Below are 27,845 nucleotides of genomic sequence, written 5' to 3' on the forward strand. Positions count from 1 at the left end.
AGGGGTACCGTCTAAAAAAAATCCTTACAAAAGTCAATGTTATGCTGGACAATAATGATAGTGACAGTCAATCCTAGACATCATGTATGTAAATCTATTAGTTTTCATCATTTTTATGAGTGAGTTTCGAGTTGCTTCGTTGAATTTAAATGGAGCAAGGGAAAGAAATAAAAGATTTTTGTTGTTTGAAACGGTGAAGCAAAAGAAAATTGACGTAATCTTTGCTCAGGAAACCCACACAGACGCTAATAATGCTGCGGACTGGGCCAGGGAGTTTAAAGGGTTATCCGTTTTAAGTCATAAGACATCTACCAGTGGGGGAGTAGCTATTTTATTTTCCAATAATTTTATCCCCTGTTCTTATCAAGTTGATGAAATCATAAAGGGTCGACTGTTAAAGGTTAGAGCTCAATATGAGAATAGGTGGGTCCTTTTTGTTTGTGTTTATGCCCCGACCACGGCCATTGACAGAATGGTATTTTTACCAAACCTAGATAATGTCCTAAAAAATTGTGACTCTGATGATTTTTTGATTCTAGGGGGGGATTTTAATTGTACAGAGCTGGATATGGACAGGAATCATGTAGAGCCCCATATGCCATCACGTAGAAGGCTAGTCGAATTAATGAATTCCTGTGACCTTGTGGACATTTGGAGAAATTTCCACCACATGCAGAAACAATATACCTGGGTGCACTCCTATAATAATATGCTCTCTATGGCCAGATTGGATAAATTTTATGGTTTTAAACACCAGTTAAGTGCTTTTAGAAATTGTGCAATTATACCGGTAGGATTTACGGACCATTGTATGGTTCTGTCTACTGTGTATTTAAGTAAACTCAAGCATAAGAGTGCGTATTGGCATTTTAACACCAGTTTATTGCAAGACGGTCATTTTAAGGATGTGTTTAAGTATTTTTGGAGTGATTTTAGAACAACAAAGCATTCTTTTAAATCGGTGCAACAGTGGTGGGATTTTGCCAAAACGCAAATTAAACAGCTGTGTCAACAGTATACCTCCAGTGTCACGAGAGACACAACTCTACGTATGAAATCCTTGGAAGATGAAATAATGGCGCTAATGGAGCCAATGAAAAACACAGGACGGCAGGTATGCATAGAAAATTTAAGGACAAAGAAGAATTTATTGACCAAATTGCTAGACGTTACCGCACAAGGAGCTCTGGTCAGGTCGCGATTTCAGACTGTAGAGTGTATGGATGCACCGTCAAAATTCTTTTTTAATTTGGAAAAAAAGAATGGTCAAAATAAGATGATACATGGCCTGTTTTCTGATGATGGGACACTTTTAGTGGACCACAGAGAAATTCGAAAGAGAGCAGTCGGGTTCTACAAGGAACTGTACATGAGTGAAATCTCCGTTGAGCAGGCCCATGATAACGTCTTCTTGGAAGATCTCCCTCAGGTGTCAGAGGAAGCACATGCAGACCTCGGAGGGGCGTTGACCCTAGAGGAACTGCTACGAGCCCTCCAGGGTATGGAGAGTGGCAAGGCACCAGGGATCGATGGTCTACCGGCTGAATTTTATAAGTCCTTTTGGCCTGAAATGGGTGCAGACCTACTGGAAGTACTGGGTGACAGTTTAGTCACGGGGCGGCTGCCGCTCAGTTGTCGCAGAGCAGTTTTGACTCTGTTGCCCAAGAAAGGAGATCTACACGACATAAAATCATGGAGACCTGTCTCAGTTCTCTGTGTAGAATACCGACTGCTCTCCAAGGTATTGGCAAACCGACTTAGTAAAGTCATGGAAGAGGTGATCCATCCGGACCAGACCTACTGTGTGCCGGGTCGATTTATTCACGATAACATTTCGTTCATTAGGGATGTTGTAGAGGTCGGAAGGATTTTTAATTTGGAATGTGGTTTGATTTTAATTGACCAGGAAAAGGCTTTCGACAGGGTTGAGCATACCTACTTATGGAACGTTTTGTCTGCTTTTGGTTTTAATTCGGATTTTATTGAAAAAATAAGAGTTCTGTACCGTGACAGTGAAAGCATACTGAAGGTTAATGGTGACTTGTGTGCTCCTTTTAAAGTTCATAGGGGAATAAGACAAGGATGCCCACTATCTGGCATGTTGTATTCCCTTGCGATTGAACCTCTTTTAACAAAACTGAGAACTGAACTACAAGGTACAACAATTCCCAAGTGTGAGGGTGTTTTTAAACTATCAGCATACGCTGACGATTTGGCGATACTTGTTGGCAGCCAGAGGGATGTTGATACGATGCGGAAGATCACTGATGATTTTAGAACTGTTTCTTCTGCCAAGGTAAACTGGGAGAAAAGCGTGGCGTTTTTAATCGGGGGATGGTTAGGCGGCGTCCCAAACCTCCCAGACCGCTTACTATGGTGTAGAGGTGGTTTTAAGTATTTGGGGGTGTTTTTAGGAGATGAAGGGTTTATGAGGAAAAACTTTGAAGGGACTGTCGAGAAGGTAAAGGGTCGGTTGGAGAAGTGGAATTTTTTAGTTAAAAAAGTGTCCTTTAGGGGGCAGGTACTTATAATTAACAACCTGGTAGCATCATCCCTCTGGCATAGGCTTGCGTGCATCGATCCTCCAATACATGTTTTATCTAAAATCCAGTCAATTTTAGTTAATTTTTTCTGGGATAGTCTACACTGGGTTCCACAGAGTGTTCTGTTTCTCCCCAAGGATGAAGGGGGACATGGACTGGTACACCTGCAGAGCAGGACTGCAGCCTTTCGGTTACGTTTTGTGCAAAGGCTGCTACATGGACCTGTAAATGCAAACTGGAAGGGTGTAGCATGTGCCATTTTACGGACACTTGAAGGGCTGGATTTGCATAAACCTCTTTTCTGGATGGACCCGAAAAAGATGGACATCAGGAAACTTCCTGTTTTTTACCGAAATGTTTTTAAAGTGTGGGGACTTTTAACAGTGCAGAGAGTACAATGCTCAAGTTCTCTCTACTGGCTGCTGCAGGAGCCGATTATAAAGGGTTCCATTCTTGATGTCTCCCAGAGGAAGCCGTTTCCTGCGCTCACGGAGGGGTTCCGCAGGGCTGGAGTCGTCACTCTGGGTGACCTACTGACCGTAGCAGGACCGGGTTTTGGGAACGCGGTGGCAGTTGCTGGGCACATAAAGATGAGGTCAGTCCGTGTAGTCACGCAGTTCCTTGTGGAATGGAGGTCCCTGTTGACTGAAGAGGTCTTGAAAATGCTGGAGGAATATTCCGGAGGGCTAATTAGTCCCAATGACCAAGATCCCTTACCAGATTTTAGTGTCTCGGCGAATGTACATGAGTGCTCAGGTGTGTTTTTTAAATCTGAAAAACTAAGTTTTGTGGGTCCCAAGGTACCATCTGGGAAAGAACTGTATAAAATGTGCGTACTATCTCTAAATAAAAAGTTTCTGGACAAAAGAGTCGACACACCTTGGCGTTCTGTTCTACAGATAAAGGAACATGTAAAGCCACAATGGAGGGCTTTGTACAAGTCACCATTAACAAAAAAGTGTGGGGATTTACAGTGGAGGATTTTACACGGTGCAGTGGCTGTTAATTCTTTTATCTGTGTTTTAAACCCTGATGTGAGTTATGAATGTCCTTTCTGTGCCGTGAGAGAATCTGTGTTTCACATGTTTATGCACTGTGTGAGATTGAAGCCTCTTTTTACTGTTTTACAGAGACTGCTTGGCCATTTTAATGAGAGTTTTACAATCGAAACTTTTATTTTTGGTTTTAAATACTCTCAAAAAAAAGGTTTAAGTGTCAGTTGATAAATTTGATCATAGGGCAGGCAAAGATGGCCATATATGTCAGCAGGAGAAACAGAATTGAATCAAATTCAGGGGACAGCGTTTTAGTGGTTTTTGCGATTCTCTTAAAATCTAGGATACTAATCGATTTTAAGTTTCACCAAGAGATGAAAGACCTTGTAGCGTTTGAGAATATCTGGTGTCTGGAAGGGGCATTATGTGTGGTTTTAGAAGAAAAAGTGAGATTTCATCAACTTTTAGAAGACTGTATACATACTGGTTGATGCTTGGTTGCTTATTTTATTTTCTTCACCCTTTTGGGGGTTTTGAAGGCAACTGGAAGGAGAAGTATTTTAATTATCTATTTATTTATCTTTTTATATATATATTTATATGTATATAAACTTATTTTACTTTTTTTTCTTTTAAGGTCATTTGCAATGACTCTGAGGGACCGAAATAGGTCAATGTAGCTTTTAAAAGCTTGTAAATAAAAGGCCTTTGAAATTCTCTCTCTCGCTCTCTCTCTCTCTCTCTCTCTCTCTCTCTCTCTCTCTAGCTCGCTCTCCCTCTCTCTCTCTCTCTCTCTCTAGCTCTCTCTCTCTCTCTCTCTCTAGCTCGCTCTCCCTCTCTCTAGCTCGCTCGCTCGCTCTCTCTCTCTCTAGCTGGCTCTCTCTCTCTCTCTCTCGCTCTCTCTCTCTCTCGCTACCTCTCTCTCTCTAGCTCTCTCTCTCTCTCTCGCTCGCTCTCTCTCTCTCTCGCTCGCTCTGTCTCGCTCGCTCGCTGTCTCTAGCTCGCGCTCGCTCTCTCTCTCTAGCTCGCTCGCTCGCTCTCTCTCTAGCTTGCTCGCTCTCTCTCTCTCTAGCTCGCTCGCTCTCTCTCTCTCTCTAGCTCGCTCGCTCTCTCTCTCTAGCTCGCTCGCTCGCTCTCTCTCTAGCTCGCTCGCTCTCTCTCTCTCTAGCTCGCTCGCTCGCTCTCTCTCTAGCTCGCTCGCTCTCTCTCTCTCTAGCTCGCTCTCTCTCTAGCTCGCTCTCTCTCTCTCTAGCTCGCTCGCTCTCTCTCTCTCTAGCTCGCTCGCTCTCTCTCTCTCTAGCTCGCTCGCTCTCTCTCTCTCTCTAGCTCGCTCTCTCTCTCTAGCTCGCTCTCTAGCTCGCTCGCTCGCTCTCTCTAGCTCTCTCTCTCTCTCTAGCTCACTCGCTCTCTCTCGCTCTCTCTCTAGCTCGCTCTCGCTCTCTCTCTCTAGCTCCTGCTCGCGCTCTCTCTCTCTAGCTCGCGCGCTCTCTCTCTCTCTAGCTTGCTCGCTCTCTCTCTAGCTCGCTCGCTCTCTCTCTCTAGCTCGCTCGCTCGCTCGCTCTCTCTCTCTAGCTCGCTCGCTCTCTCTCTCTCTCTAGCTCGCTCGCTCTCTCTCTCTCCAGCTCGCTCGCTCTCTCTCTCTAGCTCGCTCTCTAGCTCTCTCTAGCTCGGTCTCTCTCTCTCTCTAGCTCGCTCGCTCTCTCTCTCGCTCGCTCTCTCTCTATCTATCTAGCTCTCTCTCTCTCTATCTAACTCTATCTCTCTCTGTCTATCTATCTAGCTCTCTCTCTCTCTCTCTAGCTCTCTCTCTCTCTCTATCTATCTAGCTCTCTCTCTCTATCTCTCTCTCTAGCTCTCCCTCTCTATCTATCTATCTCTCTATCTCACTCTCTCTCTGTCTATCTATCTCTCTCTCTTTCTCTATCTAGCTCTCTCTCTATCTAGCTCTCTCTATCTATCTATCTATCTATCTATCTATCTAGTGCGCTCTCTCTCTCTCTAGCTCGCTTTCTCTATCTCTCTATAGCTCTCTGTCCCTCTCTCTCTCTCTCTCTCTCTCTCTCTCTCTCTCTCTATCTATCTCTCTCCCTCTCTAGAGATAGAGAGAGAACCTGAAGTGTCACTGAGGAAGCAGCACCTTCGAGCTAACGCTATTACATTAATTTCTTCTAATCTCTATACTTTAAAATTATTTACCTTACGTTATACAAATATAACTGACACTACTTTAGATAAAACAATCGTAACGTTGCGCTGTCGCTCAATTTGATCTGTTTTTTACAAACTTCCGCGACTAGCTTGTAGCCCGTAGCCTGCTAGCATCACCACAAATGTCTGCTAGACAGAGCGAGCGAGGACAGAGCTTGAAGTTGATATCCAGTGCTTGTTCTCCGTTGTTGATAAACATATAAACCTGTCTCCGGAAAGACAGGACGTGTTTCACCGTGGAGTTCTTACAGCCGAGCGGGATATCCGTCATGGGGCCGGCGAACTTTCCGAAGCAGCTCGGAAAACAGCTAAAAACAGCTATAAAAACATATAAAAACATAAAAATAAAAACATACAAAATATAAAAACAGCTATCAAAAACATACAAGCACTGATAAGCTACGTTTATACTTATATAATACTGTATATAATACTGTATAGATAGATGGCGGCGCGCACAGTTGCTGCGGCTCACGGCTCTCCTTTCCAGTGCTCTTCTTTGTTGTTTTTGTATTATTACTTTATTACTTGTTTGTGCATTATCAGTTCTACGAACATTCGCTAAACAAGTCAGAACCTTATGGATATTGGGGACCAACACCGAATCCCTATTTCGAGAATGTTTCATCACACGCACAACATCCCAGACGACATAGCGAGATTGCCGGGCTCTCCGTGGATTGTTGTCGGGTCCAGAAGGCGGCGCAGACGGAGGAGGGAGAGGAAGCAGAAGCGGGGATGCAGGTCTGGTGTTATGTTAAGGCTAAGAAAACAACCACACAAGCCACCTTTACCGAGCCTGTTTCTCTCCAATGCCAGATCCCTAGTGCATAAAATGGACGATTTGGAATTACAACTAGCTGGAAATCGCTACGTTCGTGATTGCTGTGTTTTGATTATTACTGAAACCTGGCTTCATCCGAGGATACCCGATGCTAGCATGCAGCTAGCAGGTCGTACTATGCTTCGCTGGGACAGGACTGAGGACTCCAGTAAGAGCGGGGGGGGGCTCTGTATGTATGTGCATGAGAACTGGTGTAATAACGGAACAATGATAGATGAACATTGTTCCCCTGACCTCGAGTACATGTCTGTAAGATGTCGGCCCTTTTTTCTACCGAGAGAGCGAACAGTAGCGATTATCACAGCTGTGTATATTCCACCCGACGCCAATGTGAACACGGCGCTCTCTCTCCTGTTGAACACCGTAAACGAACAGCAGCTGGCACACCCTGACGGTGTTCACATAATTGCAGGAGACTTTAATAAGGCGAACTTGAAGACTGTACTCCCGAAATTCTATCAACATGTTAAGTGTTTTACTAGAGGGGCGAACACTCTGGATCATGTTTACTCCAACATTAAGCATGCGTATAGAGCCATACCTCTCCCCCACCTCGGCCAATCAGACCATCTCTCCCTCCTGCTCTCCCCTGCCTACACCCCCTCAGACGTAGTGTCAAGACCACTATAAAGACTGTTACCACCTGGCCTGACGATGCATTCTGCAAACTACAGGACTGCTTCAGAAAGACAGACTGGGATTTGTTTGAACATCAGGAGCTAGAAACATTAACAGGAACGGTACTGGACTATATCAAGTTCTGTATCGGAAATGTGACTGTGGACCAACCAGGACCAACCAGGTCCGCACACTACTCAAAGCCCGCGGGAAGCACGCTGCCTTCAGGTCTGGTAATAGAGCTCTGTACAGAGCTGCCCGTGCCAACCTGAAAAGCGGTATTAAGGAAGCTAAGGCGGTCCATAAGAGGAGCATAGAGTCCCACCTGTCCAGCAAAAATAAACGGGAGGTGTGGCAGGACATACAAGACATCACGAACTACAGAGGCCGTGATGCGACAACAGGAGACCTGAGTGCGATGCTGGCAGAAGAGCTAAATTGCTTCTTTGCTTGCTTTGAAACATCACAACAACAGCACTCATCTGCTCCAGCCTCACCTCCACCCTCATCTGGCCCCCGTACCAGTCCAGCCCTGCCTCCATCCCCTCCTGGTTCCTGCACCACTCTACTTACTGTGAGGGAACACGATGTTAGACGGATATTTCTGGCAGTGAACCCCAGGAAGGTAGCTGGCCCAGACGGAGTACCTGGTAAGGTGCTCAGATCGTGTGCCCACCAGCTTGCCCACATCTTTACCAGAATCTTCAATCTCTCCCTGGCCCAAGCAGTCATCCCGCCCTGCCTAAAATCAGCCACAGTCATCCCAGTGCCAAAGAAGTCGCCCACCACTAGCCTAAATGATTATCGTCCTGTAGCCCTCACTCCAGTTATCATGAAGTGCTTCGAGAGATTGGTTCTTCAGCACATCAAGGACTACCTCCCCCCAGACTTCGATCCTTATCAGTTTGCTTATCGCGCAAACAGATCCACAGAGGATGCTATCGCTGTAGCTGTCCACTCCGTGTTGAGACATCTAGAGCAGCGGCAGAGCTACGTCCGGATGCTTTTTGTGGATTACAGTTCGGCTTTTAATACAATAATTCCGGACATTCTCGTCACCAAATTGGTCACTCTTGCACCCCCCTCACATGTGCCTGGATAAAGGACTTTCTCACCAACCGGTCCCAGACAGTGAGACTCGGACCCCACCTCTCCTCCACTCGCACGTTGAGCACAGGTTCTCCACAGGGCTGTGTGCTGAGCCCCCTCCTGTACTGTCTCTACACCTACGACTGTAGTCCAGTCCACAATAATAATCTTATCAAGTTTGCCGACGACACCACGGTGGTCGGACTCATCTCAAAGGGAGATGAGGTAGCCTACAGAGAGGAAGTCCTGAACTTGGCAGCCTGTTCAAAAAACAATCTGACTCTAAAACACCAAGAAAACCAAGGAGCTCGTTGTAGACTTCAGGAAGCACAACACTGAGCTGGCCCCCCTTTTCATCAATGGTGAGTGTGTGGAGAGGGTCCACACCTTCCGGTTTCTTGGCGTCCTTATCTCTGCAGACATCTCCTGGACGGACAACATCACAGTGGTTATCAAGAAGGCTCAAACGCGGCTGCACTTCCTGAGGGTTCTCAGGAAGTACAATCTGGACCCCGATCTGCTGCTGACCTTCTACCGCTCGTCCGTCGAGAGCCTGTTGACATACTGTATCACGGTGTGGTACATGTGTATAGTGACAATAAAAGGCATTCATTCAGATAGATGAGAGTGAGAGCTAGATAGAGAGAGAGCTAGATAGATAGAGAGCTAGATAGATAGAGAGAGAGCTAGATAGATAGAGAGCTAGATAGATAGAGAGCTAGATAGAGAGAGAGAGAGCTAGATAGACAGATAGAGAGAGTGAGCTAGATAGATAGAGAGAGCTAGACAGATAGAGAGCGAGAGATAGAGAGTGCTAGATAGAGACAGAGAGCGCTAGATAGATAGAGAGAGCGAGAGCTAGATAGAGAGAGCAAGAGCTAGATAGAGAGAGAGAGAGAGAGAGAGAGAGAGAGAGAGAGAGAAAGAGCTAGATAGAGAGAGAGAGAGAGAGAGAGAGAGAGAGAGAGAGAGCTAGATAGAGAGCACCAGGAGAGATAGAGATAAAGAGAGAGATAGAGAGAGAGCGAGAGAGAGATAGAGATAAAGAGATGGATAGAGAGAGAGGGAGAGATAGATAGAGAGAGAGAGATAGAGAGAGCGAGCGCGAGAGAGAGAGCGCGAGAGATAGAGAGATAGAGCTAGATAGAGAGAGAGATATAAAAATAAATTCACAGCTGTCCATCATTCAGTTCAGCTCCATGTGGTCTGTATAGAGCTTTTAACGATGGAGATGATCACAAAGCAGCTGTACAGAAAGGAAGCGAGCGTTAGAATAAAACACTCCACAGATACATGCTGATTTGTTTTCCAACACTGATTATTTACAGGAGGAATTCTGATGGATTTCCTTCCCACTAAACACTCGTCACTTACGGGCCACAGCGGAGGAGTCAGCTTTTATTGCTACGCTGCTGAACCAGATTAGACTATTGTCCATGTGGAGCTTCAGCACCTTCTCACAATCTGGACAACGGCTCCTTACGTGTTCCTGACTACTGCGATACGACCCCACTCTGCTCCAACCGAGGGTGGGGTGCCGAGGTCTGACTTCTCCCTTGTGACCTCGGATTCCACACGAAATAGGAAAGAAATAATAAAGAATGATGTTGATATTGTTCACACACAAGCCTGAAGAATTCTTCTTCTCTAATTACTGCTCAAACATCACGTCTCAACTGTGATCACTTTCACACTGCACTGAAGAGGAAGTGCTCCAACACACACACCTTATTTCCTACACACATGCACACACACCTTATTTCCTACACAATAACATAAAGGTGAAAGATTATAAAGATATGATTCTACAGCTGGTTATATAGTGTCATGTATGTAATGTATGTAATAAGAGTAAATGTAACTGGCTCCTCCACAGTGTACAATAACTGATTACACACTCATAGCACAGAAGATGTACTGCAGAGACTGGTTGGTATTTGTATTGCTGCAGCTCTTCCTCCTTCACACAACTTTTTGTACATATTCACATATACAAGTGCCTCCCTATTATCAATCATTAACTTCACATTTGCTTCATCACTGTGATTCTCCTTGTCTACATCATTTCTCTTCACTGCCGCAGAATATAAAAATAAATAAATATTTAGAGAGCATTAAAAAACCCATAAATATATCGGTAATAAATTCGGTAAATAAAATAAATCAGCACAACAAAAGGCTAGTCGTTAAGAACATTATCAGCCTAATGCAGGTGTAAAACAAAGTTCTCCCTCCACTACAGAACACAGAGCCTCCTCGCAGCACCACACCGCCTTGAACATCTCCACGTCTCCCATACTACTGTAAACGTTCAAATCCATCAGAATCCGGGATTTGATCAGTCTGGAGAGAACTTTTATGGCATCGCAGGCTGCGTTCTGTGCCACTTTGTTTTTCCTGCTTAGGTATATCGACATTTTTGCCTGACCAAAGATAAAATTGATCAGCTGACATTTAAACCTGTTCTTTCTGACGTATTTAAAACCAAAGATAAAAATCTGAAAAGTAAAATCCACATAAAATGACCTCAGGTTGTTTTTTAAAAACACAAACAATGGCTGCAACCTGGAGCAATGTATAAACGCATGAAAAACAGTCTCTCTCTGTGAACAGAACGGACATTCCTGTGTGACCTCAGGGTTTAAAATGGAGATGAAAGAATTCACAGAAACAGTTCCATGTAAAATCCTCCATTGGAGGTCAGAAAATGTTTTGTTTAAGAGTGGTTTGTAAAGTGCCCTCCACTCCGGTTTAACATCATCATTAAAACCCAGTACAGCTCGCCATGCGGTGTCCACTCTCCCATTCAGCTTTGTCTTATTTAAAACCTTCACGCAGGCTTTGTACAGAAGCTTACCGGTCACTGTCTCAATGTTCATGTCACCTCTGAACTCCAGGAGGGGGCCACCACACCCATCTAGATCTGGAGCGATGCCCAGCTGGGGAAAAGGTTCCTCCTCTGTAGGTCCAGTCTTGCTTGTTTCATTGTCCATTAGCTGAGCACGCTCCTCTGACGTTAGGGTGGACCTCCAGCGATGTAGGAGCTTGTTCACAATACGTAGCGACCGTAGTCCCAGGCTCGCTGCTAAGTCCTCAGCCCGTGACAGGTCCGTTCCTGCGATGTTCACCAGCTGCCGGAGTGTCACAATCCCCGATGAGACCAGAACTCTGGATAATGATGGGGTGGTCACACCAGAGATATCTAATCTCCCACCATTCACCAGGGGTTCCTCCAGCAGCCAGTGTGGTGTTCTGCACCCCTTGATTTGTTTTTTAAAAAAGTTCCATATTTTAATGTTTCTTATGTGGACACGCAAACTTTTTGTGCCCAATGTCCCCGCATTCGAAGCACCTCATGCTCCCAGTGTTGGCGTACAGCATGTATGATTTTCCCTCATGCCATACTCTGAGTTCCCTCTCCTTCACCAACACCACCACGGCCTTGTTCATTCTCGATGCCGCCACAATGTTTTCACATTTAATAAACTCCCCTACCGCCATTAGACCCTGCTCCACCGAGACCTCGGAGCTCATCTCACACCGCACCCCGTGACGGAGTGAGAGAGGCCGGGCTCCACCGCTCAGGTGAGCCGCCATCCCTACACCCCTCCACGAGATCAAACACATCCCACAGCAAAAAAAACACTAATAACACCGCTTCCTTGATAATACTATCACACGCTCACCCAGTGACTGTGCTCTGAAATTCCAAGTTGTAAAGAAAGAAATATATCTGTATAAAGATAGAAAAAAGTTAATTCACTCTCACACCACGCTCACACGCCACTCTCGCTCACAAACTCCCAGCATGCACCAGAGAGAGAGAGAGAGAGAGAGAGAGAGCTAGATAGAGAGAGAGCACGAGAGCTAGATAGAGAGAGCGAGAGCTAGATAGAGAGAGAGAGAGAGAGAGAGAGAGAGAGAGAGAGAGAGCGAGAGAGAGCTAGATAGAGAGAGAGAGAGCGCTAGATACATAGAGAACTAGATAGAGAGAGAGCTAGAGAGCGCTAGAGAGAAAGTGAGAGCTAGATAGCTAGAGAGAGAGAGCTAGAGAGCGAGAGCTAGATAAAGAGAGAGAGAGCAAGTTAGATAGAGAGAGCTAGAGAGATAAAGAGAGAGACAGAGAGAGAGAGCTAGATAGAGAGGGACAGCTAGATAGATAGATAGAGAGCTAGAGAGAGAGAGAGATAGAGAGAGAGACAGAGATAGATAGAGATGGAGAGATAAAGAGAGAGAGCTACATAGATAGAGAGAAAGAGCTATATATATAGAGAGAGAGAGAGCTTGATAGAGAGAGAGAGCTAGATAGATAAAGAGAGCTAGACAGAGAGAGAGCAAGATAGATAGAGAGCTAGAGAGCTAGAGAGAGAGAGCTAGATAGAGAGAGAGAGATAGAGAGATAGATAGATAGATAAAGAGAGGGAGCTAGATAGAGAGAGAGAGATAGAGAGATAGATAGATAGATAAAGAGAGGGAGCTAGACAGAGAGAGAGCTAGACCGAGAGAGAGAGAGCTAGAGAGAGAGAGAGAAAGAGAGAGAGAGATAAAGAGAGGGAGCTAGATAGAGAGAGACAGTGCTAGAGAGAGAACTAGAGAGAGAGGGAGCTAGACAGAGAGAGAGAGAGACAGAGAGAGAGAGCTAGAGAGAGAGAGAGAGCTAGATAGATAAAGAGAGCTAGACAGAGAGAGAGCAAGATAGATAGAGAGCTAGAGAGAGAGAGCTAGATAGATAGATAGAGAGAGAGAGAGAGAGAGAGAGAGAGATAAAGAGAGGGAGCTAGATAGAGAAGAGCGCTAGAGAGAGAGCTAGAGAGAGGGAGCTAGACAGAGAGAGAGAGAGAGAGAGAGAGAGAGAGAGAGAGAGAGAGAGCTAGACAGAGAGAGAGAGAGCTAGATAGATAGAGAGAGCTACATAGAGAGAGAGCTAGAGAGAGAGAGCGCTAGAAAGAGAGTTAGAGAGAGAGAGAGCTAGATAAATAGATAAAGAGAGAGAGCTAGAGAGAGAGAGAGCTAGATAAAAGACTACCATGCATGTCTTGGACTGGGGGAGGAAACCGGAGTACCTGGAGGAAACCCCCGCAGCACAGGGAGAAGATGCAAACTCCACACACACACACAGGGCCACGGTGGGAATCGAACCCCGACCCTGGAGGTGAATGTGCTAACCACTAAACCACCGTGCGCCACATAAAACTAGTTCTTCTTCAATTATATCTTTTTCTTTTTCATTTGGACCCCTTATTTCACTGACCCTGTATATCAATAAATGAAAGATACTTTCTAATTCAAAGAGCAACATATTTTAACATCATGAAAAAGTGTGTGTGAGAGTGTGTGTGAGAGAGAGAGAGAGAGACAGAGAGGGGGGGGGGGGGGGGTAGATATATTTAGATAAGATATTACGTATATTAAAACTATTTACTTAGATTTAAATTTAAAAAGATTTAAACTAGATAGTCACATTTATTTGTTATCTGGCAACCCTACAACTCTCACGTTCCGGAGGCGCATGCGCCTCCTTTCTACTCTGCTCTGTGTGTGAACGGGTCGCGGTGGTAGATAAAGAACCAAAACACACACCCTGACTCTTTAAATCCGGTTCCGTTAAAACCGAGATCACTTCACGAACCCTTTAAACATCCTGAAATCAAAAATATCGACTTTATAAATGGAGAAAGCGTGTGAGTGACCGTGTGTATGACTGGATAAATATAGGAAGTGGACGGAGCGCGGGAGGACACGGACACGTCCGTGGAGAAAAAGTAGTGTGAATCATAGATGTTTAAAGTGTGAGACAAGATAACCAATAAGAGAGAGAGAGCTAGATAGATAGAGTGAGAGATAGATAGAGAGAGAGCTAGATAGATAGAGTGAGAGAGAGAGCTAGATAGATAGAGAGATAGAGAGATGGAGAGAGAGATAGAGAGATTTGGCCCACCCTTTTTCCACACCAAACCAGCTGGTAATGTGGGCTGCCCACCACCCCACTCTCCAACTAAAATGGCTTCGCTTTTGGCCCAGTTGACCTCTGGTCAAGGTGAGTGATTTGCTCCATTACCTTAGTCAGTCTTGAAGCTAGCGCTTTTGAGAGCAGTTTGTAGTCCGTGCACAACAGTGAGACCGGGCGCCAGTTCTTCAAATGCGTCAGGTCTCCCTTTTTCGGCAGTAGGGTCAGGACGGCTCTCCTGCAGCTCAATGGGAGTTCACCTCCCTTCACACTGCCTAGCAACACTTCTAGCACATCCTGCCCTACAACTGCCCAGAAGGCTTTGTAGAACTCTACAGGGAGACCGTCTATGCCTGGCGCCCTTCCATTCTCCATCCCTTGGAGAGCCTCATAGAGCTCTGCTAGCGTCAGCTCCACGTGCATGCCTTTGGCCACATGCTCTGGGAGTTTCGGCAGGTTCTTAAGGAAGCTCTCCTCCACTATCTGTGCCCCTGACCACTCCGTGCTGTACAGCTTCAAGTAGAAGCTAACTGTCTGCTTGCGAGTTTCAAATTTCTGACAGAAGATCTCCTGATTCTGTTCACACAGCATTTATGAATCTCTTCTGTCCATTCTTCTGCTCTAGACCAAAAAAAGAACTTAGAAGGAGCATCCATCTCATTCATGCTCTTAAAGCGTGAGCGGACCAGCGCCCCAATAAAACATTTAGTAAAAAGTGTCAGCTGATGTTTAAAACCATAAAAGCGATCTGGTCTTGCCAGGGAGAATGTGTTGTCTATGGAGTGGGCCCACGTGTACTGCCTCTGGTTTCTATTTAAATTTCTCCAAATATCAATCAGTTCGTGAGCCTCCATCGTCTCCCACAGGCGCTTACGGGAGGCCACATGAGGTTCTGTGTGGTTCCTGTCCAAGTTAACTGTTGTGCAGTTAAAATCCCCACCCAGAATTAAAGTATCGGCAGTGTTGCAGTCAGCAATTACATTGTCTAGTTTATTTAAGAAAACCATTCTCTCCCCTGCACTGGTGGGAGCGTACACACAAATAAAAACAAAGCTCTCATTCTCATAGATAGCTCTTACTTTTAAAAGCCTCCCATTTAAAACCTCATCTACTGTCTAAGAACTGGGAGTAAAATTGCGAGCAAACAGTAGGGCAACCCCACCACTAACTGATGTATTGTGACTTAAAATTGCCAGCGCACCCCACTCCTTCATCCAGATAGTAGCACTGTTAACATTACTATGTGTTTCCTGCAACATCGCTACATCAATACGCTTCTGCTTTAGTAACTCATAGTTTTACACGTTTTTCGTGTTCTCTTGCCCCGTTAACGTTTACACTTGCAATACGAATCCCAGTCATAAGAACAAGGTGTAGATAAAACAAGCAGATGATAAAACCCATTCTAATATAAAACACACCAAACACTCTACTGGTCATCATCAGGAGTTTCTCTGCTGACTTTAGTCATGAATTTCTTCAGACGATAGATCTCAGTGTCAGTAAAAGCTCCTTCCCTTCTAAAATGTTCGACATCATGGATAAACTGCTTCAGATCTGCGAAGTGCTCTTCTACTACAACGTTCTTTTGCCATTTGGTATTCCATAAGAACTCCTTAATGCTCTCGGCACGGTATACGACTTCTCGCTTTTCTGTAGATACAAAAATGCTGGAGCCATAGCCTTCTACACTGAATTTAAACACTAGGTTCAGTTCCTCTACACCATCTTTCAGAATCATAAAAACCATTCTTCTAAAAGACACCAAGTGCTTAACTAGTGGGGACTTACAGCCAAGGGGGATTTTCTTTATGGGGAGACCAACCGCCCGGATCTAGACAGTTCTGTGGATATGATCTCATCGGAGATGAAGGGAGGGACGTTAGACAGTATAACCTTTTTGGATGGGGAACGTAGGGAAGAGACCATCGTAAGCTCATTATTGAGTACAATTCCTTTCTGCACTAGCTTGTTTGCCCTATCAACGTCATTCACAAAGACTACAACTGCATTGTTCATGCGGGAGGCAGAGACAATGTTCTCATGTCCCACCACTTCTCCTCCCGCTAACACACACTCCTCCACACTCGCCCTGCACGCCACCCTCACACCGTGCCGGCGACTCAAACTCTCACACAGCCGCGTGTTCGGAGCCGCCATGCTCCTCCACCGCGACACGCACACACACGCATGCACTTACTCGCTTTCACACTCGTTCACACACACACGCACTTACTCGCTTTCACACTCGTTCACACACACACACACACACGCACGCACACACTCGCTTTCACACTCGTTCACACACACATACTTGTGCAAGTCTATATTGGGGACTACATGCTGGATCCTCCAATGCGGGGACCCGTATTTCTAAAAGGTTTAGGAGCAAACCAAAGACAGATTCATGTTTCTGTTGAAGCTGTAAAACCGTCTGTCACTTCAAATTAAAGAAAAAACGTCAATAAAGCAATGTGACATTTTTCCACATTCTGGGGACAATTTCTGGTGGACCAAACGTTTGAGGACGAGCGGACACACACACACTATTATTCTGGTATTTCTAAATTGTAGGTACTTGTGAACAATCTGGGGACGCAATTTACAAACAATTGGGAAGGTGCTATAATGCATATTTCCAAGATAATTGATTAAGTCACATGAATAACAACATGCCTTTTATTTTAATCTGAAACATTTTGCCATTTGCAATGCAGTATTTTCACACAGATAGTATTTTCACACAGATAGTATTTTCACACAGACAGTATTTTCACACAGATAGTATTTTCACACAGATAGTATTTTCACACAGATAGTATTTTCACACAGATAGTATTTTCACACAGACAGTATTTTCACACAGATAGTATTTTCACACAGATAGTATTTTCACACAGATAGTATTTTCACACAGATAGTATTTTCACACAGATAGTATTTTCAGGCAGTTACTAATTAACACTCAAATGTTTCTCACGAATGAAATGTAAAAAAGTAGAAAAAATAAAATTGTACAATACAAAATTCCAGCCATAAACTTAATAATAATAATAATAATAATAATAATAATAATAATAATAATAATAATAATAATAATGATAATGATAATAATAATAATAATAAACTAAAACTACCAATGATCTGTGCAAATAAAATCAAATGAAACCATGCAGACTTTTTCTGGGTTACATTTTCCTTTTAAGAGCAGTGATTCGATTTTTTACAAAGAACTTACCGGACAACCGATCCCTGCCTTTCAGTGCAACAGCTCAGCTTTAATACAGGCCTCACCATGTTTTTTTCCTGGCACTGTGCAAGTTTTGATGAACCTGTACAGATGTTTCTCTACTGCTTTCACTTCACTGGTCTCCCATTTCTTTTTCTTTACCACCTTAACACCTGAACAGATGCAAGATGAAGTTAGTCAAAACATATAATGTCTTTCAATTTCATGAAAACAATCATGTTTGTTTATCAGACAATACCTTTGGGAACAGATGTGGTACTGGTTGATTATCAAATTAATTCATACTTATTTCTAGCTACATAGTTACATCCAACATAGATGCCCCTTGCACATGATCTTAGGGCTTCCCAAACTAAACCATGTAAACCAATTACCCCCACATGGGGTCATGACCCCTAATTTGGGAACCCCTGAGATAATGTGAAAAGGGCACTGTGTGGCCAAAAGTATGTGGACACCTGACCAACACACCCTGATGTGAGGGTAATCGGTTGTTCAGTTCAGTTCAATTCAATTTTATTTGTATAGCGCTTTTTAGAATGGACATTGTCTCAAAGCAGCTTTACAGAAACATAAGCCACGGGATACGGATTTTAAATGTGTGAATTTATCCGAATTGAGCGAGCCGGTGGTGAGGGAAAAACTCCCTAAGAAATGTTGTTGTCTGCGTTGTGTGTTTACTTTTAACCAAATAAAAAGGCGGAAGGCAATTGGGCTGACTCTTCATTTACTCTGACAAAGAGATAATACAGTCTTATACAGTGTGTGCATTCTCCCTCAACATTTCTGTGAAATAAATTTCAAGTTCACTGCAGTTAACACGTGCTTCAAGTTCAGCAGGGAGACCCCAGTTGATTTCTAGTCCTTCCCTTAACCACTCATCCACAGCTACTGAAAATACCTGTCTCTGCGTGGGCCAATGTCTAAACCTGCTTCACTGTGCGTCTGTTCAGAATTGTCTACAATGACTAGTTTTCACCCATCATCTGGCAAACAGAAATTCAGACCTACTCTTCAGCATTCGAACCTCTGCTGGGAAACCTGAAAGGATTTTTTTTCCATTTCTGAACATGTTTCACTGGGAATCAGTTCAGAAGTTCTAGGCTTCAGTTGGGACCATGACCCTGATGAGGTTAGCTGGGCTGACCTGTGAACAACTTCTTTTGCGTATTCGGTGTAGAAAGCCATTAGCCCTCCCACTGCCCACTCTTGATCCAAAACAATAGGCACATGCACTCTTAGATGTCTATTTAATCGTCCATATCAACGGAGCACATGAAAGTGTTTGTGGTTGATGTATACTCAAGACTTAACAGAATCACCTCAAATGACCGAAGTGGTTCGTCACAAAAATCACCGTATTTATATTTAATGTACATCATGAAACACATCCTACTTAGATATTTTTGTAGGGGAACTTGTGCTGAAGACTAAAAAGTCATGTGACTTTGAAAATAGTGCTTATATTTGTTCAAATTGACAACAATATCAGAGCGTGCCAAAATCATCAGAGCGTCTGAAAATACCTGGGGTCCCCCAGAGTAAACTGAGACAGAATCCTTTCCTCCAAAGATCAGAGCACTGTGCACGGTGATGTATTTACCTCTGTTTCAGGTCTGCGTGTGTATTTATTGTGCTTGTAAACAGGTGGGTATAAGGGCAAAAGACACGTCTGTAGTGTCAGGATGGCCGAGCGGTCTAAGGCTCCACACTCAAGGTTTAGACCTTTTCCCTGGTAAAAGGAGGATTCTGGTCTCTAAATGGAGGCATGGGTATAAATCCCTCTTCTGACATTATTTTTTAAAATGAAAACACCATTAAGATAATGACTTTTAATTCTTATGAATACTTTATCAGATATGGAGCGGGTGGAATTTTGGCCCACTCTCCTTTGCAAAAGTGCTTTGGTTCAGACACATTGGAGGGTTTTGGAGCATGAACCGCCTGTTTAAGGTCCTGCCTCAGCATCTCAGTTGGTTCAAGTCAGGACTTTGACTAGACCACTCCAAAACTTTAATTTCAGAGGTGGACTTACTCCTGTGCTTTGGATCATTGTCTTGCTGCATCATGCAGTTCTGCTTGTACTTCAACTTAGGGATTGAAGACTGGAGATTCTCCTTTAGGATTTTCTGATAGAGAGCAGAATTCATGTTTTCCTTGACTATTGCCGAGGCCCTGAAGCAGCAGAGCATCCCCACAAGTGCCACCTCCATGCTTGACTGTAGGTATGATGTTCTTTTTGTGGAATTCTGTGTTTGGTTTACGCCAGATGTAACGGGACTCCTGTTGTTTAAAGAAACATACCCGGATTAGGAAATGCTTCACAGTTTGTCAAATTTCAGTCGTAGTCGGCAGGATTTGAACCTGTGTGGGGAGACCCTAATGGATTTCTAGTGCATCGCCAAGTCCATATGGAACATTCTGTGAAATGTTCAACCCTGGAGGTGTGAGGTGAACGTGCTATCAAAAGTCTTGCATATGTTAGTAGTTTTGTTTTGTGTCATAAAGATGGTTTTAAGATATTGTCGAATCTCAATAAGAAAAACATCAAACATAGACTACATGTATAGACTACAAACAAAACTTCTTTCCAGTGTAAACAGAAATAAACTTCAATATATTGTTATTAATTTGAACAGACTTTTCCATACGAGCTCAGAACCTAAATAAATGCTCTCTGGCTGTTTACACAGTTAACATTCTGTATTAATATCTCTTCTAAATTTCTTGATATAAACATTGACTGGGTCGACACGATGAATTAGCAGAAGTGATCTTTATCTGCTGTTTCTGCTGTCAGTGTTGAGTGGAACAGGTCATACCTGTCTCTCTAAAACTCCTCCCATTAAGGAAGTACAGAGTCCGAGACGACTGCAGTCCTTTTGCAGTGTTCTGCTCTGGTGAGTTTAGTTTTATTCTCGGTTTATGGAGAATTCTGAGTCTCATTTTCAGCTCTGTGAAAGGAAGTGATTACTAACTGGACCTGCAAAGTCGTATATTAACTTTAAACAAACCTGAAATCAGGGTGTGATTACTTTTGATCAAAGTGAAAGTGAATCTGAACATTCGGACCGGAGAGAACAACAGCAGCAGCAGAATAAAATGGCTTCTAAGTTTTCAGAGGAGGATTTCTCTTGTCCTGTGTGCTGTGAAATCTTCACGGACCCTGTTCTCCTGCGCTGCAGTCACAGTGTGTGTAAAGTGTGTTTGCAGAAGTTCTGGGAGACCAAAGGATCCAGAGAATGTCCTGTTTGTAGGAGGAAGTCGTCTATGGAGGATCCTCCCACGAATCTGGCCTTAAAGAACCTGTGTGAGACTTTCTTACAGGAGAGAAGTCAGAGATCTTCATCAGCGTCTGAAACAGTCTGCAGTCTGCACAGTGAGAAACTCAAACTCTTCTGTCTGGATGATCAACAGCCGGTGTGTGTGGTGTGTCGGGATTCAAAAATACACACCAACCATAAATTCTGCCCCATTGATGAGGCATTAACAGACTGTAAGGTAAATAAAACGTTCCTGTAAAAGGTACATGTAAAAAAGAGTTTATTCTACATATCAATATCTACAGGTTCAATATAAACACAGTGTAATAATTAAATAATAAATGATAATTGCCTTGTGATAAATTTAGTAAATAATAACAAATGTGAGTCTGCTATTCCATCATCTTCAGATTTTCAGCATCTGAAGTGTCTCCTGTATAAACAGGAGCAGATCTTCCATGTTAGACTAAAGCAGTGTACACCAATAAACCCACATCCTATAAGTCTACACTTTTCATTGTTTCTTCTGTACTTGGTGCATTTGAAAAGCTCTAATGAGTGCTTGTAAGAGAGAATTCAGCTATTACTAAACACAGAGTCTCCATGCAGTGTGTTGATTTGTTCCAGGAGGAGCTGAAAACTGCTCTGAAGCCCCTACAGGAGAAACTGAAGATCTTTAAAGACTGTAAACTGCACTGGAGTCAGACTGCAGAACATATAAAGGTTAGAATCAATAAGATGGGTTTGATATTAGAACGATATTTTGCATCACTGCAGAATCAGTTCCATTTCATTTGATTTCCTCTTCACTGCAGATTCAGGCCCAACACACAGAGCGGCAGATTAAGGAGGAGTTTGAGAAGCTTCACCAGGTTCTACGAGATGAAGAGGCAGCCAGGATAGCTGCACTGAGAGAGGAAGAGGAGCAGAAGAGTCAGATGATGAAGGAGAAGATTGAGAAGCTGAGCAGAGACATGTCATCTCTTTCAGACACAATCAGAGGCGTAGAAGAGGAGATGAGAGCCGAAGACGTCTCGTTCTTACAAGTGAGGATCATTTAGTCAGTGTTTATACTGTGAGAAAGTAAAACTTCTTTCCATCATCAGAAACGTCACATTTCAGTGGTGTAAAAATGTCAATCAGATCCACTGATATTTGCTTTGTTGTTTTACAGAACTACAAGGCCACAGTGAGAAGGTGAGTGATGTGCTTCCTGTCTCTCTCGTTCTCTGTGTTTCTGACTCCAAACCCACAGCAGCACTGACTCCTGAATGTTTTTGCAGAGCTCAGTGCACACTGCAGCATCCAGAGGAGCTTTCAGGACCACTGATCCATGTGGCAAAACATCTGGACAACCTGAAGTTCAGAGTCTGGGAGAAGATGCAGGACGCGGTCCAATACAGTAAGAATCTTCCTTCCTTCCTTTCTTTATTTATTTCTGTTTCTCTTAATGTTAGCTAGTTCCATACTAACGTAATGCTTAAGTTAGCTTAGCTCCTGTGTGTGTGTGTGTGTGTGTGTATGTGTGTGTGTGTGTGTGTGTGTGTGTGTGTGTGTGTGTGTGTGTGTGTGTGTGTGTGTGTGTGTGTGTGTGTGTGTTTTCAGCACCTGTAACTCTGGACCCCAACACTGCTCATCCTAAACTCATTGTATCTGATAATCTGACCAGTGTGAGATTCAGTGATGAGAAACAGAAGCTTCCTGATAATCCAGAGAGATTTGATGAACGTTGCTGTATCCTGGGCTCTGAGGTCTTTAACTCAGGGACACACTGCTGGGACGTTGAAGTAGGAGACTGTACACGGTGGTTTGTGGGTGTGATGACAGAATCTGCTCAGAGGAAGGGAAATATATTCTCCAGAAGTGGAATCTGGTATTTGTGGTATTTTGTTGGTAAATATGGAACATGTTCTACACCACAGCCAGACGCTCTCCTCTCAGTAACACAGAATCTCCAGAGGATCAGAGTGCAGCTGGACTGGAACAGAGGAAAGCTGTCGTTCTCTGACCCTCTCACTAACACACACATACACACTTTCACACACACATTTACTGATAAATTACTGCCATTTATAAGAGTTGGTTGTAATAAATCTCCTGTAAAGATCCTCCCACTTCAGTGCTCTGTAAGAGTGAATCAGATCAGTTAGAGCTGATATTGTTTTATTCCAATTCATTAATGAAATATTGCTGATGAAAAGATTCATGTTCTCTGTGAAAGTCTGTTTTTACTGAACACTTCATTGTGGAATTTATTTTGAAGTGTTATATTATTATTTCGACTCACCTTAACAATTACATCAAAATAAAGTGAAAACTCAAAATAATAAGATAATATCTGGAATATTAATATATCTTGAAATTCCAAGTTATTAAATGAAATTTTGTAAGTGAAAATAACGACCTACTGTGTTGAAATAATGAATTATTAAATAAAAATAATGTGATAAAGTTCAAATAACTCCATAGTACATTTTCCCCACAATGTTCAGTTCAGGGCTTCCAGAAACAAATAAAAGACAGAATGATGTGTAAATGTAGATCTCTATGAGTTAGATTATTACATTTTATTCCTGAATTTAAATCACTGTAAATAAACTGAGGCTTTGAAGACTGGTGTCTTTACTGTATTTGTATTGTTAGCGCTATGCTGTTAATCCTGGGTGAAATGTTTAGCTGGATGTGTGTGTTGTGTGAAACTGTGCAGTGGAGGAGAATTCAAATTGAGCTCTAAGTTTCCCTCCACCAGCAGTTTGTGCTTGTGTAAAGATCAGATGGATCTGTACGTTAATCCTGCATTAGGTGCCGTTTCACAATTTAAAATGCGATTCAGAATGAAATGAAATCACTTTGTTCACAGTGAGAATGTGGGGCGGATGTGGAAGAGAGAGTGGTGGGGAGAGAGTGAGACATTAAAGGGGCTAAAAACAACAGTTTTATAATAATACCGTTCTCTAGAGTCATTTAACCACACGTTCTGTTCAAGTGTCATGTTATTCATCCATATTTCCACAGAGATCATCCAAGAATTAAATCATCTTAAATCATCTCCAACCCTCAAAAACACAAATGACATCCTGAGGAGATCCACAACTCCTCTTAATGTGTGTATTTATCAGCATTTATCTGAAAGCTACATTCTGAACTACTACTACACTCAGCACAGAACCTCACATATAAATAAGTTCCCTCTCATTTAAACTTCTCCAGTGTTGAGTGTTTTCATCTTTAATTTACTGCATACGTACAAAATACATTTTAGAATCCTAACTTCATTCATTTAATATTCACACATGGGGTTTTTAGAGGGAATAAAATCCTGTATGTATATGTGCTTTCTTGAGCAGGGGGACCTTGCGCGCGCTGCAGGATTTCAGTCCTTCACGGTGTAGTGTGTTCCCAATTGTTTTCTTGGTGACTATGGTCCCAGCTGCTCTAGATCATTGACAAGATTCTCCCGTGTAGTTCTGGACTGATTCCTCACTGTTCTCATGATCATTGCAACTCCACAAGGTGAGATCTTGCATGGAGCCCCAGGCCGAGGGAGATTGACAGTTCTTTTGTGTTTCTTCCATTTGCGAATAATCGCACCAACTGTTGTCACCTTCTCACCAAGCTGCTTGGCAATGGTCTTGTAGCCCATTCCAGACTTGTGTAGGTCTACAATCTTGTCCCTGACATCCTTGGAGAGCTCTTTGGTCTTGGCCATGGTGGAGAGTTTGGAATCTGATTGATTGATTGCTTCTGTGGACAGGTGTCTTTTATACAGGTAACAAGCTGAGATTAGGAGCAGTCCCTTTAAGAGTGTGCTCCTAATCTCAGCTCGTTACCTGTATAAAAGACACCTGGGATCCAGAAATCTTTCTGATGGAGAGGGGGTCAAATACTTATTTCCCTCATTAAAATGCAAATCAATTTATAATATTTTTGACATGCGTTTTTGTTCATTTTTTTGTTGTTATTCTGTCTCTCACTGTTCAAATAAATCTAGCATTAAAATTATAGACTGATCATTTCTTTGTCAGTGGGAAAACGTACAAAATCAGCAGGGGATCAAATACTTTTTTCCCTCACTGTAGATAGATAGAGAGAGAGAGAGAGATAGATAGAGAGAAAGAGCTAGATAGAGAGAGAGCTAGATAAATAGATAGAGAGAGAGAGAGAGCTAGATAGATAGAGAGAGCTAGATAGATAGAGAGAGAGAGAGAGATAGAGAGAGAGCTAGATAGATAGAGAGAGAGATAGAGAGAGAGATAGATAGAGAGAGAGATAGATAGAGAGAGATAGATAGATAGAGAGAGCTAGATAAATAGAGAGAGAGAGCTAGATAGATAGAGAAAGAGCGAGCTAGATAGATAGAGAGAGATAGCTAGAGAGAGAGAGAGAGCTAGATAGAGAGAGAGAGAGAGCTATATATATAGAGAGAGAGCTAGATAGATAGAGAGCTAGATAGATAGATAGATAGATAGATAGATAGATAGATAGATAGATAGAGCTAGATAGATATAGAGAGAGCGCTAGATAGAGAGAGAGCTAGATAGATAGATAGAGAGAGAGAGAGCTAGATAGATAGAAAGAGCTAGATAGAGAGAGAGAAAGCGCTAGAGAGAGAGAGCGCTAGAGAGAGAGAGCTAGATAGATAGAAAGAGCTAGATAGAGAGAGAGAGCTAGATAGATAGAGCGAGAGAGCTGTTTGTCATGAGGAATGAATGCAGCGATCCGCGTTTGCTGCATCGGTTTCTCTTTTGACACAGCTGGTGATGGGGATGTGGGTCGCAGTGATATTTCAGAGACAGGTTGGCTTAAACCTTTATGATGCCTCATCTTCTGACTCTCAGAATATTCTATCGGGTGGAACTGCTTCAGATGGTGGAACAGATTTGACGTGTTCCCGCTGCTAGTCGGCACCACTCTCCACTGAAACCTGAAGTTTATCAGAGCTTAGATAGCCAAACCACTTCCATACCACTGAATTAGTCTTTCCTCTCTTATCGACTATTTCGTCTGCTTCCTCTTCACTTGTGGAAGCTCGCTCAATCGCATTTGTATTGTGGTCAGGGGTACTCATTTTATAGCTAAAACTTGCCGTGTTGGAGCTTAGCCTAACACTGCCGAGCACTGGCTGCGTGCCTGTGGTGTACGTCATCACGCACATAGCTAATTGTGTTCTGCTCATTCTCCTCGGCTTGAATACAACGAACTGACTCCTGCGCCCTGAACGTCAGTCAGTGACAAATGTTTTAATGTATATCGAAATATTGGAAATGTGTTTAAAAATCATATCACCGTTATTGAAAAAATTTATATCGCGATATATATTGATATTGAATTATTGTCCAGGCTTATTCAGAACAAAAAGGGATTGAAAGGTCTTTGGGATTCTGGGTGCATGGAGTACTGTTATGCTGCACTGGAAGCTGTTGTGGATAAAAAATGTCATAAAATAAACATAAGGGAGACCTAGCATTCAGCAAAAGGGAGAAGAAGAAAAGACGGGCACCTAGACACATAGAAGCGGGATTAGGCGGACATTGACAAATTGGAATTACACTTTAAAGATCTTTAAGAGCAGTAATAGTCAAAAAAGTCAAAAAAGAGGTATACGAGCTGAGCTGAGGAGGGCTAAAACACACACACACGCTCGTACAGTCAAGGGCGGGCAAGTAGACACAACATACACACACACTCTCTCTTTCTCATACACACACATGAATAACTTTAATAATATCTTATAGTAATAGAGAAACTATAAAAAGACAGAATAGTAGGATATGCAGGACAGTAGAACTGTAATGATATTAAGAAGTTGGAAGTACAGTAAACCGCTTTTCAAGTAGTATAAATATATATATAAAATAAGAAATATAGTGCAAATATGAAAATAAAAACTAGAAATACAGGAAAATATAACTTACTCATGATTCAGATGGTGAAGATTCTCGTCTCGCAAGGAAGGCCTTAATTTTAAGAGAACCATGAAGAGAGCCGGTTATAAGGGTGGCTGGGTCAAACTGCCCCCCCTCGAGATAACGATAAGACCAAGGTCCCTCTAGGTTGTTTAGTCTTGTCCACGGTCTACTCTCTGGGTAAATGAAAATGCTGGTTTCTGATGCCCTAAGGTAACTGAGAATCCTGGTTTCTGATCCTCTGAGTAACTAGAAACTCTGGGTTTTTATTTTCTGGGTTATTGGAAATGCCTGGGTTCTGATTTTATGTGTAAATTAAAACCCCTGGTTTCAATTCTATGTGTAAGTGAAATAGCCTTTTTCTGGAGCATCGTGTGATGGAATGGAACAATAAAGCTGGACCCTTGCTTCTTCTCACTCATGGCTGGTGTATTTTTTCTGTCTCCAACTGGGCTCAGAGGTAGATGTGAGTATTGGCTTCTAAGTTGAATTTTAAATGTTTTTGGGTAATAGGCTAAATTTGAGCCAACATTTGGCGACCCAGATGGGACTGGGCTAAGATCTATATGTCTGAAATCTCTCCCGTGGGACTTCGCTCTCTAAGCAACAGACAGGCCGTATAGGAAAAGGCATTGCAGACGCCTGTTATTTCAAAGCTCTGTTTTAGTGGTCTGTTGTTACGATTGGGAAGCCCCGGGGTGGGAAGAAAGACTAAGTGGGTCTCCAAAAGAACCTTGAGTGAGTGAGAAGAGGTAAGAGAAGTGTAGATTGTAGAAGATTGTACTTATTGTAATTGTATAAGGTTCATAAGACTGTGTAAGGATATGGTATATGTGTTGTGTGAGTGAAAGTCCTGCAATACCGCTGGAGGAAGGGAAAAAAGGTAAAAAAAAAAAAAGGTAGAAAAAAGAGAAGAGAAATAGAGAAATACTCCAGGGCTGGGATAGAAAGCAGGTGGAAAATGAGGCCTCAGACCCCAGATACCGGCTACTACACTAGACTAGCAGACTAGTGGCAGCTGCATTGGTGGGGACCCCTAATACCGCTGGAAAAAGATTAGATAAAAGATAGATAGATTAGATTCCAGGGCTGGATAGAGAGGGGAATAAATCCTGGGCCCAGGTCCGGGTCGTGCAATACAGCATGCCCGGTGTATGAATGGAATGTGTACTAACAAATGTG

General features: G+C 43.0%; 2 protein-coding genes across 2 annotated transcripts in view; one reads left to right on the top strand and one right to left on the bottom strand.

Annotated features, from left to right (window-relative positions):
- LOC128629044 (E3 ubiquitin-protein ligase TRIM35) overlaps positions 1–27,845 on the bottom strand; it is a 328,938-nt gene that overhangs the window by 126,922 nt on the left and 174,171 nt on the right. The gene's annotated exons all lie outside the window — the stretch shown is intronic.
- Positions 19,390–23,370, top strand: LOC108262627 (E3 ubiquitin-protein ligase TRIM35). The gene is made up of 6 exons (XM_053675145.1): positions 19,390–20,995; positions 21,385–21,480; positions 21,573–21,803; positions 21,932–21,954; positions 22,041–22,159; positions 22,363–23,370. Exons 1-6 carry the CDS (start codon positions 20,597–20,599, stop codon positions 22,905–22,907), a joined length of 1,413 nt encoding a protein of 470 aa, XP_053531120.1. The 5' UTR covers positions 19,390–20,596; the 3' UTR covers positions 22,908–23,370.

Source organism: Ictalurus punctatus, chromosome 24, assembly GCF_001660625.3.
Source record: "Ictalurus punctatus breed USDA103 chromosome 24, Coco_2.0, whole genome shotgun sequence".
Taxonomy (NCBI): Eukaryota; Metazoa; Chordata; class Actinopteri; order Siluriformes; family Ictaluridae; genus Ictalurus; species Ictalurus punctatus.